Raw genomic sequence first — 15,256 nt, 5'->3', positions numbered from 1 at the left:
ACACTACTAATAAAATAATATTTAAAAAAACACAAAAAAAATTATAAAAAACAGGTGGTGTCGTCTATGAGAAATGCTCCACCCAAAAAACATATCATTTCCGTAATTAATCTCGCTGACAACCCATTTCAGAATTTAATTTTTTATATTATTTGAGTAAATTAACACTATTTAAAACATCTAAATTTTTCAAAAAAATATTTTTTTTTTAGTTTAAAAAATTAAGTTTGAAATAAATTTGGGTAGATGATTGGCCAGATTCATTCTAATAAAAAAAGTAAACATTTTTTAAAATAAAATTTTATTTGAATTTTTTATTTTTGGTAACATGATAGCTGAAGTGAAGTGCCACATCAATGAAATAACGGTCAAAGATGGTCAAAAGATTTTTTTTATATGAAATTCTTCAATTTGAGGGCTCAATTAATTAAAAAAAAACTATAAGGGGCTTAATTGATTTGCTTGGAATAATTTGAGGGCTATTTGAACCTTTTACCTAAAATAAACATTTCCTCTACTAATTTTACATACTGTTGTGTTGTTCAGCAATTATTTCTGGCCAATATTTTACTTACGCTATTAGCTTTAATGCTTTTCTTTATTTTTTTGGCTCTACAATTTTACTGTCTGAATATTTGTCAAGTAAAGACCCGTCCAGGGCGTCTACCCCTCGACGCTCCAGCCCCTTCTCTTTCGCTCTCTCTTACTCTCACTCGGCTACCGCTTTCTCCGTTTAAATAAACTCGTAACAGATTTTCCATTATTCAACGAATTCCTTGCGCTTCTTTAAACAGTATGTTTCACAATCACCCTTTTTCCTTTCACTTGCTTTATTAAGTTTATGCGTATCTCTAGATTTTATGCGTCTCAATCTTCATTTTCACTCATCTCAAATGTAGTTTTCAATACGTTTATGCTTTGGAGATTTGAATCAACGGTTTTAAAGTTTTTAAAGGAAGATTCTAATTTGTCTGGAATGATTCAACGAAACTCTACCTAACCAGTGTGAAAAATTAAAGATGAAGGCAATTTTATGTCCCTCCTCCCCCCCCCTTTGGTCCGTCTTATGCTTTGATGTTGTTTGATTTTGATCTGGGAATAATTGGTAATCGTTGTGTGTGAATTGCATTATTATGCTTGTGAAATCTTCCAAGTTTCTATTGCTGACAGGAATGTCTTTTTACGAGTAATCCATTCTATTTCTATCCTTTATCTGCAGACTGGCTAAGTCAAATAGCTAGGTCAGCTATTGAACTTTTTTTTATCTATTGATAAAGTTGGAATTATTTGATAATGGCTTCAAGAGTGATCTTGCGAAGGAGGAGCTACATTTTCAATTCCCCAACTCGACTTACTTCCCTGATTTGGGGCTTTTCTAGTTTTGGGCATAGACAATCATTTACATCCGAGGATTCACAAGGATCACCCTATGTTGCAAGCCATCCCTATCCAAGTTCTGATTTTAAGAAAGTCGTTTTACCTTCAGTTCTAAAAAATGAGCTATCATATTTTCTAGCAGCACAATATCATAGGAGTAACTCATCCGGAATCTCAAACTCGGGTTTTCTAGTGGGAAATTTGGAATTTAAGTTTCCACTGGGAGTCCGATGGTTTTCACAATCTGCGCGTTCTGCTTTGACTTCCACCGCCGGTAAACCTGAACTAGGTGGTTCTAGTGATGGAAAAGAACAACAGGCTTCTAAGAAGGTGAAGGAGGCTTCACCCGAGGAATGCGATCAAGCAGTTGAAGGCCTGAGTACAGTGAAAGCCAAAGCCAAAGCTAAGCAGGTACAGGACTCCACCAAAAGTGGACAATCGTTAATCAAGAAACTATGGGCAATGATTCTTGGCATTGGACCTGCCTTGAGAGCTGTTGCTTCTATGAGCAGGTTTAAACTTCTCTAGTTTGTTTGTAGTTGAACTGATGTAATTGCTCTGATACTTATTATTTTATACCTTTCTGCAGAGAAGACTGGGCAAAGAAGCTTCGCCATTGGAAGGATGAATTTAAATCTACAATGCAACACTATTGGTTGGGTACAAAGTTACTTTGGGCTGATATTAGGATAAGCTCAAGGTTGTTGGTAAAACTTGCAAGCGGGAAGGGTCTTTCTAGAAGGGAAAGGCAACAGCTTACTAGAACGACAGCTGATATTTTTAGGCTAGTTCCTTTTGCCGTCTTCATCATAGTTCCATTTATGGAGTTCTTGCTACCAGTATTTTTGAAACTATTTCCCAACATGTTACCTTCAACCTTCCAGGACAAGATGAAAGAACAGGTAATTGCCTTAGGTTTTCCCATTACTGAAGAATTTCTCTTGTTGTACTATCTTTCTTATTTGTAGTACCCATGGCTTAAGAATTAGCCAATTTATGCTAATCTAGTATTTCGATCATTCTGATTGTTTATACTAGGAAGGAATGTTATCTATTTCTATGGCTGTCTGCCTTTTATAATAGTACTTTGTGAAATTTCTAAACAACAATCCACTGAACTTGATTTTATTACACATAATTTAAGATTGTGGTATCAGTTGAAATGCTTAACCTGCAGGAAGCATTGAAAAGACGGCTGAATGCTAGGATAGAATATGCAAAGTTTCTTCAAGATACGGTGAAAGAAATGGCAAAAGAAATCCAAAACTCACGGAGTGGAGATGTTAAAAAGACGGCAGAAGATCTTGCTGAGTTTATGAACAAGGTACTTTTTCTCTTTTTAAGTTTTTTTCCTGGCACAAAAGGAAACTGATTCACTGTTTTGGTGTTGGGGAAATTATGTGGGTTTTCCTTTTAAGAGAAAATATTAATATGTGATTCATTCCGGTATATGAACAGGTTAGAACTGGTGCAGGTGTATCCAATGATGAAATTTTAGGCTTTGCCAAGTTGTTTAATGATGAACTTACTTTAGACAATATTAGCAGGTTGGTACTTCATTTGGCATTGCCTTATTGTGGAATTATCCCACACTCCATCTCTTCATTGGATGTGTGTGCTTGTTCATTTCTTCTTAATAGATGGAAAAAGAAAAGAGGTATAGTTATGTCCTTCAGCTTATTACACTATTTGATGATGCTAGCTGATTCCTTTGTTGGTTACAGGCCTCGTTTAGTGAATATGTGCAAATATATGGGTATCAGTCCATATGGTACAGATGCATATTTACGATATATGCTTCGGAAAAGACTGCAAGAGTAAGACTGCCTTTTCTTTTGGGGATGTTTACATGATGCTTAGCTGACACAGTTTGAGCTTAAGCATCTTTTGTCCTGATCATTATTGCTTTATAAAAAACTAATGGTTGTTTTAGGAATCATGAATATGTCATGAACGAGGTGAAGAAAATTACGCAATTCTGTTTTGGGTGATTTATTGAAATTTTGCATTGTTAAATTTTGTATGTGTTTATAGAATCAAGAATGATGATAAGATGATTCAAGCTGAGGGTGTGGAGTCTCTTTCAGAAGCGGAGCTTCGACAAGCTTGCAGAGAGCGGGGGTTACTTGGATTACTTTCGGTGGAGGAGATGAGGCAACAGGTACTGAAAATTTTGTTGCTTCAGGCAAAAGTTTATCCAATATTTTTCGAGCCTATCACAAAATGTAATTGATTTGGATTAGTACGAGAAGGTTCAAACAGAAGAATAACAATTTGGTTTTGCTTCTTTCCCAAATAGTTAACAGCAGTAGGATTTTATGGCATGCCTACATGCATGATTACATGCATTCATGTATCAAATTTTGATAACTTAGTGGGATTGTATTTTGAGTAAAATATGTGCTTGGGAACCTCAATTCCTTTTTTCTACCTTGATTGACTAATGAGTGGTACTTATAGGATTTAGTGTAATAATAATATTATTTCCCTTGACAGTTGTGTGACTGGCTGGATTTATCTCTCAATCATTCCGTTCCCTCTTCTCTATTGATTCTGTCTAGGTAAGTCTGCATGTTCACTTTTGTATTTTTATTTGACCTATGACTGCATTCAAAAATCTATTTCCTTGTTTTTCTCTATAGAGCGTTCACCGTGTCTGGAAAAGTCAGACCAGAGGAGGCTGTTCAAGCTACACTCTCCTCTCTTCCGGATGAGGTCGTGGATACTGTTGGAGTTACAGCTTTACCATCTGAAGATTCTGTTTCAGAAAGGAGGAGAAAGTTGGAATTCCTTGAAATGCAGGAAGAACTTATCAAGGTTTATTGCGTTAATGCTTTGCATGACGTTGCAATCTCTTAAAAGAGAGGGAAATAATTATTTGTTCCATATTCAATTTCTTTTTTCGCTAGGCCTTGAGATTTTTTGTCCTGTTATTTGATTCCATTCTTTGCTCTCTTACATGATACTGGAAAACAAGAAAAAACAAACGTTTTGTCTTAACTGAATTATCATTTTATCAAGGTTTAGTTCATGTTATATAGGTTGATGCCAATGTGGGTTACAATGAAAAGGAGACATGTAAATCTCAAGGGTTTATTCCCATAAACCTAACTTTTGCATTGGGATTGCAGTGCTTAATTCCATGTTTTGAAGCGCACTAGTTGATTTTGTTTTTCTGTAGACATTTACATCTGTGAGTGTAATTTTATACCATTTGATTTTTAGATCTGTAGATTGGAGTTTTGTTGCATCCTATTGTTGTTTGTAACTGGATAAACAAATGTGTAGGAGGAAGAAGAGGAGGAGGAAGAGGAACAAGCCAAGTTGAAAGAATCTATTAGCAAACAAAAGGATGTGGCTTTGGAAGAGCTGGCTGTTTCCACAGCAAAAGAAGCGCAAGAATTAGCAAAAGCAAAAACATTGGAAAAACATGAGCAGCTATGTGAGCTTAGCCGAGCATTAGCTGTTTTAGCTTCTGCATCCGTAAGGACCAACGTTATTAATACCTTCTATGTGTATCTTATATTTGATGTTTTGTACTCTGATTCTAGACATTTTGCTACTATTTTCAGTCGGTCAGCTGGGAGCGTGAAGAGTTCTTGAGACTTGTCAAGAAAGAGGTATTTAAAGCAAAATAGTTCTGGAAAGTATACTGGTTATTGTTTCTTCAAGTTTTCATTCCATTTATCAGGGGACATGATACTATGTTCTTTCCCTAGTTTAATTTTATTCATGTGCATTATTAGTCAAGGTTGTTGATAGGTGATCTTTGTGAATTGTTATCAGATTATTAATCACACATGCACATTTTGTAAATGCTGATCAAGGTTGCATAGGTTCAGAGGCATTAAGGTCTGTGCCTTGAAATAAGCCAAGCCAACCTGAGATTTTTGGGTTGGCTAACTTTAACAAGCTCAAAGCTTGCCAAACCCGAAGAGCTTTATGAGTAAGTAGAGTAAATGGAGTGGAAAGAGAGAAGAGGGAGAGAAATCCAATTCATCTTGAGCACCTTAAGGGCAGACTAGCTGTGAACAGAAATGTTATTTTTTTCCCTGCTTGTATTGCCAAGTGGAACTCCTGGTGAGACAATTGAAGAAAGCACCATTTCTTCGAAATAATGCCTTAGCTCCTCTAGGCCTTTTAATCTTTCTACTTACCTGACATGCAAATAATGTGATTGTTGAGAGGACGGTGAAAACTGATAATCCAGTGTCCGCTTATGTTAACTCCCACCCCCTCCCCCCACATTCTGTACCTTATTGATAATCCACTTTCAGATAGACTTAAAATTTTTTGAAATAAAGAGTTGTATCATTTATAAATAGAAAGATTTCAACCTCATTTACTTTAAGCTTATTAAAGATCAAAGGACAAACCTTTCTTTTGTTTTGTGTTTTTATTCATTATATCTAATCTTTTCATTAGTTGATGATATCCAATGGTTCTTAGCAATGTTTTTAAACCTATTCATAATTCTATTCTAGTTATACAAATATTATATTGCAATTCAAATTAAGCGAGATATATAAAATTCAAATTTGGAACTTGGTTAGCAATATTTGATCATATAATCATCAAAAAATGATCTTTGAGTTGCATATTTATTTACCATTTGTTTTTCTTGAAATTGTGGCATGAACTTTCCAATGATATATGTAAACTTTGTATTAGATCCAATTCGTACAGAAACATTCATAAAGTTCTTAATACCAAATTTTTGATAAGCTTGTTTCAAAAGCTTGATCAATATAATGATCCAAACAACTAGAAACTTTTGTTCTGTTGTTTAGTGTGTGTAGGAATATTCTGTAAATATTTTAGGAATATTTTGTAGATATTCTTTTTATTAAAATCCCTTATTTTAAGGGATCATATCTCCTATTTAGTATCTTTCCTAACTTAGAGTTTCCTAAAGTAGTGTGTTGTATATAAAAACTCTGATTTTTGTTCTATTTAGTATAAAATACTCTGATTTCTACATGGTATCAGCTTAGGTTATGATTTCTTTTTCAACCTAGACCATGTCCAAACTCCTTCTCTTACTTGAGATTACTTCAAATCCAGAAAATTTTTTGGTTCCGATGCTCCATCGATTAAATGCAGTTCGACTATCACCGCCATCGATTGAATGGCAACAATTTTCTTGAATGGTCCCAATCGGTTAAGATTTTTCTCTTGGGCAGAGAAAGATTGGACTACGTTCTTGGTGAAATCAAGAAGCTCTTGTGGATCGATGCTGGTTTTGCTAAGTGGATGCGTGACAATGGTCGTTATGACTTGGCTCCTTAATTCCATGACCCCAGTATAAGCGAAACTTTCTTCTTTACACCACACCGCTGAAATTTGGAGTGCATCCATGAAACCTACTCTAGCACGGATAACATTGCTGAATTATATCATGTTGAAGATCAAGCACCACCCTTAAACAAGGAACCATGCTGTTACTCTCTACTACAATACCCTTATCGCTCTTTGGCAACAATTAGATTTGTATGCACATTATGATTGGGTAGATCCAAGAGATGCTGCTCTTTATCAGCAAATTGTTACTCAACAAAGACTTTTTCAATTTCTCCAAGGCTTAAATAAGGACCTGGACGAGGTTCGTGGCAGGGACCTAGCTATTTCTCCTTTTCCCTCCCTTCGAGAGGTTTTCTCTATGGTCAAGAAGGAAGAAAGCCGAAGGTGTGTGATGTTGTCTGATGAACCATATTCCACTTCTGAAAGATCTGCCTTACTGACCCATCAATCATCTCCCTCTTCCAAACGGGGAACCTTGATGTGATCATTGCAAAAAGCCTGGCCACTCTAAGGAGAAGTGTTGGAAGCTTCATGGTAAGCCTCGTGGATGGAAGTCCAAGCACTCTCGAGATAATAAATCAAGCCTTGTTGCCACTTACGTCACTAGTTTCACTAAAGAACAGATTCTTGAACTTCAAAACTATTTGGAAAGTTTCAAGGGTCTTGTGAGGGTAATCTGGTCATAAAAGATCCGAAGGTAACCTTTCTTCATCGCATTTTCTCCTCCCGTTGACTCCTAATTGAATCCTCGATTCGGTGCTACTGGATCATATGAGTAAGAAGGCATTGTTTCACAATTTTTCCATACCTTTGGTAAAAGTGTCAAACGGTGATGGTACCTTGTGCAAAATAGAGGACATGGCAATCGTTATTCTCAATGAACAGATTGCACTTAAAATGTTCTCTTTGTACCAAATCGCGTGCAATCTCATCTTTGTTAGTAAATTGTCCACAGACTTGCACCTGCTCTGTAATTTTTAATGATCGTGATTGTACTTTGCAGGCACTGAACTCGAAGAAGATGATTGGTAAGGCCAGCTTGCATAATGGTCTCTACATCCTCCCTACCTCTCCTAAAATCGAGATCTCCAAGTCATTTACCGCTTTAGGAAAAGTTGATACTGTTATGTTATGGCACTTTCGTTTAGGCCATCCTAGTTTCCAATACTTTGCAAAATTGTTTCCTGCTCTATTCATTAATAAAAGGCCTAATTCTTTTTCTTGCAAAGTTTGCTCTCTTGCCAAACATACTAAATCATCTTATTTTCCTTCTACATACAAGCTTTCTTACCCTTTTGCTTTGATCCATAGTGATATTTGGGGCCCTTCTCGGGTGAAGAATGCTGATAATTGTAAGTGGTTTATCACTTTTATTGATGATCACAGTAGGATAACTTGGACTTATTTGCTGAAAGATAAATCTGAAAGCTGCTAGTGTTTTTGTGCAATTTTATAACATGGTTCTCACTCAATTTGGGTCTAAAATCCAGCTCTTTAAATCGATAATGGCGGTGAATTTTTGCTAGGTCTTTAGGTGATTTTTTAAAGGAAAAGGGCATAGTTCAGATTAGTTCTTGTGTTGGAACCCCACAGCAAAACGACATTGTCGAAAGAAAAAATAGCACCTTCTTGAAGTTACTCGTTCTCTTCATTTACCACTAATGTTCCTAAATATTTGTGGGGAAGCCTTATTAATCGCCACATATTTAATCAACCGGATGCTTAGTAAGGTTTTAAAATTTCAAACGCCTCAATCTATATTTTTGCAGACTTTCCTCATTTTAAGCCTATTTCCTCCATTCGCCACTTAAAATTTTTTGGCTGACTGTTTTTATCCAAAATATTGCTCCTAATAAGTCCAAGTTAGATCCTAAGTCTTTAAAATGTGTATTGGTTGGGTATTCTTCACTTAAGAAGGGTTATAAATGCTATCATCCTCCTTCTAAACGATTTTTCACCACTATGGATATAACATTTTATGAGCAGGATTCCTATTTCACTCAGGTTGAAATTCAGGGGGAAACATGGAGTGATTTTCAGCCACAACAGGTATCTCCTCCTAATCTTCATTCTCAACCTTCAGAATTGCCATCTTGTTCGCCATTACCTGCAGATCTGTCACCTGTGAATGCTCCCATTGATTCTCCTGTAGTACCTATGACTAATTCACCTACACCCACTTTAAACACTTTTCCGAAAATACACTTACTCCAATTGATGTCTTCAAAAACACCACCACCCAAACAGCTTCGTGTCTACACAAGAAAAAGAAGACATATCCCTGAGACTGTTTTGCAATCTGATTCTTGCCGAGAATTGGATTTGGGTCCAGTTGCCGAAATGGAAGAAGAAATCAGTAAGTCCACTACTCTAGATGACTTTCCTATTGCTATTAGAAAAGGGGTTAGACAGTGCACCAAGCATCCTATTGAAAAATTTACTGGTTATAATTCATTGATGCCGTCTTTTCAAGCATTTACAGCAACTTTGGATAAAGAACAAGTTCCCACAAGCATAGCTGAAGCTCTAAAGGATCCAAAATGGAGAAGGGCTGTTGAAGAGGAAATTTGTGCACTAGAGAAAAATGCTACTTGGACCTTTACAGATCTTTCTCAAGGACAAAAGGCTGTTGGCTGTAAATGGATCTTTGCTGTAAAGTATAACTCCAATGGCAGTATCCAACGATACAAAGCTAGACTAGTGGCCAGAGGTTTCACGCAAACATATGGGATAGACTTCACAGAAACTTTTGCACCTGTGGCAAAGCTTAACACTATTCGAGTACTCCTAAGTTTGGCTGTAAATTGCGATTGGAAATTACACCAACTTGATGTAAAAAACGCATTTCTTAATGGCAAGCTTGAGGAAGAAGTCTATATGCAATTGCCACCTGGCTCTATTGAAGGTAGCAACAAGGTTTGCAAGCTCAACGAGTCTCTATACGGGTTAAAACAATCACCCAGAGCTTGGTTCGAGAGGTTCACTAAAGTCATTCTTCAAAATGGCTACAAGCAGTCCCTTGCCGATCATACGCTTTTCATCAAGGTAACTTCTACAAATAAGAAAGCTATCCTAATTGTGTATGTGGATGACATCATTCTTACTGGAGATGATGAGGAAGAGATTAGCAATTTGAAGAAGTTGTTAAACAGGGAATTCGAAACCAAGGACTTGGGAAAGCTAAGGTATTTCCTAGGAATGGAGGTGGCAAGATCAAAAGGACTTGTGATCAACCAGAGAAAGTATGTACTTGATTTACTCAAAGAAATTGGTTTTCTTGGTCGTAGTCGGTGATACACCAATGGAGGCAAACTTGAGATTCAATAAAGAAGATGAGTCCTTAGTAGACAGAGAGAAATTTCAAAGGTTAGTTGGGAAACTAATCTACTTATCCTTGACAAGGCCGGTATAGCTTTTCCGTAAATGTGATAAGTCAACACATGACTAATCCTCTTGAAGAGCATATGGCAGACAAATAGAATTCTCAAGTACTTGAAGAAAACTCGGACACGGCTTAATGTTTAAGAAGACACAAGATGAATCTGTTAAGATTTTTACACTCTAGTTGGGCTGGAGATCTCACCGAAAGAAGATCCACTAGTGGGTATTGCACTTTTGTTTGGGGTAACCTTACAACTTGGAGAAGTAAGAAACAATCTGTTGTTTCAAGAAGTAGTGCTGAAGCTGAATTTAGAGCACTAGCTTTGGGGATATCTGAAGGAATTTGGCTACTTAAATTACTAAAAGAACTTGGCACAAATCGGGAGGATCACTTTGAAGTTTTGTGTGATAATCAATCGCCATTCAGATTGCCAAGAACCCATTCAACATGACCGAACAAAGCATGTTGAAATTGATAGGCATTTTATTGCTGATCAAGTCAACAAAAAGACAGCCACTCTTTCTTACATTCCTTCAGAAGGACAGATTGCAGACATTCTTACCAAGGCTTTGCCAAAACTTGTGTTCAATAAATTCCTATTCAAGCTGGGATTATACAATGTATATTCTCCAGCTTGAGGGGGAGTGTAGGAATATTCTGTAAATATTTTAGGAATATTTTGTAGATATTCTTTTTATTAAAATCCCTTATTTTAAGGGATCATATCTCCTATTTAGTATCTTTCCTAACTTAGAGTTTCCTAAAGTAGTGTCATAGGTTGTATATAAAAACTCTGATTTATGTTCTATTTAGTATAAAATACTCTGATTTCTACAGTGTGCAGTAAAAAATATATTTTCCCTCTTTGATATACCTGTATATAAAATTTGACTATTATCTTCATATTGTCGTCATATTTGTGATATTATTTAGGAATTTGAAGTTACTGAGTTTCTCTCTTTTTTCTTGCTCTTACTGTTTTCAGGTAGAACTGTACAACAGTATGGTAGAGAAAGAGGGTACAGAAGATGAAGAAGAAGCTAAGAAGGCATACAAAGCTGCCCGAGAGCATAGTGACCATACTGCTCAGAAGGCAATTGGTGACAAAGTTTCCTCTGCACTTATAGACAGGGTAATTATTTCCATAGACTTTTTAGTTAAAACACTCTTCTAGCTTCAATCGTGCTGTTCTCAATTTGTTAACTACCTGCATTGGTGATTGTAACATTTGGTCTTTTAAACATGGAAACTAACACGGTATTTAATTTTTTTTTTTATTTTTATTTTTTGGCATTTCAGGTTGATGCTATGCTCCAAAAGCTTGAAAAAGAAATTGATGATGTTGATGCTAAGATTGGAGACCGATGGCGGTTGCTTGATAGGTTTGTTCATTGCAATTCTGAAAAAGTTGCATATTGTGTTCCGATTAGTGATTCAACATAAAATTATGGATTTCCAGCACCACTTTATCTACACATTCTTGTCTTTTGAACATGAATAGGCTGCTTACTAAACCAATACAGAATGTTGCTGAATTGGAAAAGTAAAAGAGAAGGATAAAAGAAAGAAAGAAATGTGCAGCAGTAGATGATTTTCTGTGTGCCTTTCTCATAGTCTCTGATCATAGCATTTGTCTTGAATGCCATATGAAGTGCTTCCAAAGCTGGAGCAATGTTCATATGGTAATCAGCCAAATCTGATTTATCATTTGTGATAAAATAGAAAGTCGGAGGCATGCCTAGTAAAACACTGAGATTAACATCTTGCTATTTAGCTGGACCAGGCTTATAAAAATGGCATTATTCTGAACTTGGATCCTATGTTTCCAAGTTTTGGTTCGATTCATGATATGTCTTCATTGTTTGTTTCTACCTGGCTTGTTCCATTGATTGTCTTTGAAGCCTTTCCTTGACCCATTTGTTAAAGTATTCCCCTTATCTGAACATGTCAAGCATGCTTTCCAGCCTTCTTCAGTCAACTTTCTAGTTCCCTTGTTCCTTCATTACTGTGTGAATGGACAGGCACTTTATTCATGCTCTTCTGCCCAGGTCTTTGGTTCTATTAATGAAATGGCAACTTTTAGTGCATTATTTTTTAGTATCTTTGTGAAAGTAGCTTATTATTAGAAGCATAATTAATTTTGTTTGCTATGCTTCTGAACTTGAGAATGCCCCTTCATGCTTTCAAGCAACAGTAGGATTCTGGCTTTATTTGAAAAACTTTTCTTGTTAAGGTCCCTACTAACTTCAAGTGCTTTGAGCACAATTAAACACCCAGGGGAGCTCCTTAAATACTTCAAAAGTAATTTCGGGATGGATGGCATATTGCATCAAATTGGACCTTAACCTTTCAAATACTTACCTAAAGTGTTTTAACTTTGCTGTATCACTATCGACAACTATGTATCACTTTTATGCATACAGTGCGGATTCTTTCTTGCAATCTTATTGTATTTGTTTTATTCCTATTTCATGTAATGCATTACTTTCTTGATGGAAGGATTTTGTCAAATCTATTATTTTGTCCCCTTTGTATGCCAGGGATTATGATGGTAAAGTTACTCCTGAGGAGGTTGCTTCTGCTGCTATGTATCTCAAGGACACATTAGGCAAGGAGGGTATACAGGAGCTTATTAGCAACCTCTCCATAGATCGAGGTAGAGTGTTTTTCTTTTTGGTGGTATATCTGGGAGCATGATAAATAGTTTTTGCATCAGGCTGGAGGGTGAAGGGGGTGGGGGTGGGATTAAGACAGACCCTCAAATGAGAAAGGGGGATATATGCTTAGGTCCTTGGATTTTGTTTAAAATGCTACTGTTGGGTGGCATAACATTGTCATTTGGACATTAAATTCTTTTTGTTTTGATTCTTCCTCTGAATTTCTTGCAACAGAAGGAAAAATACTTGTTGAAGATATCGTCAAATTAGGGGGTGAAACAGATGACGCTGACACTGCTGAAGCAGGAAGATCGTAGGGAACTACTGAAATTTTTGTTGTTAAACCCTGTTTAAAGGGTCATTAGTGCCTCTATTACAACATTATTGTATTTTAACTTAGAAATAATGTAGCACTTGACTTCAGTATCCGCTGATTTTATGTCACCTACTACAATCTGAATATATTACAAGTTGAGGAAAAATGAACCCTATGTATTCTTTGTCGCAGAAGTTATAGTGAAACACTGGCTGCTTGGAAAGTTATCTACAAAAGTGTTGTATATAATACCAATAATCAATGCCTTTTAGACTCAAAACGAAATTGACTGTCTTTTAAAGTACTTTTATGATGACAATGGCAGGAAATTATGCAGTTTGCTTAAAGTTTGATTTAAGTATGTTGTTTTGGGGGTTGGGGGGGTGGAAATGACCTTTTGAAATGAAGGAAAGATGACAAACTTTTTTGTAAAAACTTGTGCTTCATGTAACGCATCTACATATTGATGATGGCCGATCTCCGATCAACACTACATGAATGAGAAATAGAAGAAAGCGAATAGAGAAAAATAGAAGGAATTTGGAAATTAGGGTTATGATGGGTCAAAACTCGGATACCCATTCCGTTTATGGATACCAATTTTTATACAGCACTTCCTTACTTAGAATACAAAGGAAATACAAAGGAACTATGACTAGCCACAATATTAATAGAATAACAACTATTTACAATTGAATCCAAATAGAATACAATCAAAATTACTAACTGTATTAACAAAATAACAATTATTTACAGCTAAATCCAAAGAGAGTACAATCAAAATGAATTATAATTGTAACAATAATTCCCTCAGTAAACAATCCTTGACCTCAAGGAATGAAAGATAGAAACTTCCTTTGCAAATAGTGTAAAGCTTCCCATGTAGCATCCTTGAGGAAGGTGGTAGTCCATTGAACTAAAACTTCTGTTATTGCTTGATTACCCCATTTGCCCAAGTGTAAATTAAGAATTTTAAGGGGTTCTTTTACCAATATACTATAACACCCTTCACCTGTTTTGACAACTGGTACAAATGGGAGATGCTATCAACATACAATTGTGACAAAAGTCCTTGATTTATTTAAGAAATTAAACTTTAAATTTTTCTTATGAAATCATAGAAAATGGATAATTTCAATTTTAGAGCTCTAAAATCATATTAAAACAATTTAGAATTGATTTGTAGGTGTCCAGAGGTATCTGGGACCAAATATGAGCCTCGGAGTACTCGAAAGCACAAAACAATGTAGTGGTCTTGTCCAAGGGACAAGGTATTGACACTATAGGACTTTGCATTTTGCCTATTTGGGTATCGATGGCAAGGGTACCGAACCCTAGGCACTTGTGAAGCATTTTTGGTCCTTTAAAGGCTAAGAATCAATACCCATGGGTACCAAACCCTAAGTGCAGGGGACCAAAATTTTGAGTTTAAAACCCCTCAAACTCAATCCAAAACACCTTCGAGCATAGAACTTGTAAACCAAGCCAAAAGATATACATGAGATATTCCTTTTATAAAATGCGTTCAGATTAAATCACCATCCAACAAAATATGTATAAATCATGGCTAGCATAATAAAACCTTTATAGAACTAGACAAAATGAGTTTCATACTAATATAATCAAAGCCCTGTTGGGAAATATGCCAATATTATAGTAAACACGTAATTGTTTTCTATGTATTTGAATGATGGATAAATAAATAAAGTTAATTTCACATTTCACTATTATATCTTTTGTGTTTTTGTCTTTGATGTTTTGCATACATAGCAAAATTGTGACAAGCAAATATTAGCTTATCGATTGTCTAAGTTCAAGCTGATGATAAGTGGCATTGTAAGTACGTTTACATTGCGAGAAAGATAACTTACTTCAGTAGACATTCTAAATGAGTCAGTAATCCTGTAAAAGAATCAAAGTGAGCATTTGATTCAAATACATAGAAGGATTATTATTTCGTCTACAATTCCAATTAGGGAGATGACTAGTCTTGGATATTAGAGCAGTTGACTCCACGGGTAGATGTACTCATTAGAAGAATGATACATTGGACTAGACCCAAGTTGAATTAATTCTGAGTCCGTTTATGAATTAATTCACTTGTGATGTTCATGGTTACTCATTGGCCATGTGTAAGTAACTCATGTGCTTTGATATAAGTGGAGGTTTATGCTCTAAAGATAATCGAGTCGACAGTCGGTATGTTGGGTACATGACTTGTGT

The 15,256-nt window shown here is 35.9% G+C and overlaps 1 protein-coding gene across 1 annotated transcript; it reads left to right on the top strand.

Annotated features, from left to right (window-relative positions):
- The first annotated feature begins 545 nt into the window (after window positions 1–545).
- On the top strand, window positions 546–13,269 carry LOC108463929 (uncharacterized). Its single transcript, XM_017763939.2, has 15 exons — window positions 546–793; window positions 1,220–1,889; window positions 1,967–2,279; window positions 2,555–2,701; window positions 2,836–2,924; window positions 3,102–3,194; window positions 3,412–3,538; window positions 3,874–3,938; window positions 4,020–4,194; window positions 4,666–4,860; window positions 4,950–4,997; window positions 11,046–11,192; window positions 11,360–11,442; window positions 12,601–12,716; window positions 12,952–13,269. Exons 2-15 carry the CDS (start codon window positions 1,294–1,296, stop codon window positions 13,032–13,034), a joined length of 2,277 nt encoding a protein of 758 aa, XP_017619428.1. The 5' UTR covers window positions 546–793; window positions 1,220–1,293; the 3' UTR covers window positions 13,035–13,269.
- The last annotated feature ends 1,987 nt before the right edge of the window (window positions 13,270–15,256 follow it).

The sequence above is a fragment of the Gossypium arboreum genome, chromosome 13 (assembly GCF_025698485.1).
Source record: "Gossypium arboreum isolate Shixiya-1 chromosome 13, ASM2569848v2, whole genome shotgun sequence".
NCBI lineage: Eukaryota > Viridiplantae > Streptophyta > Magnoliopsida > Malvales > Malvaceae > Gossypium > Gossypium arboreum.
Note: the sequence above shows the minus strand (reverse complement) of the source record. Positions and strands in the feature narration are given on the sequence as shown.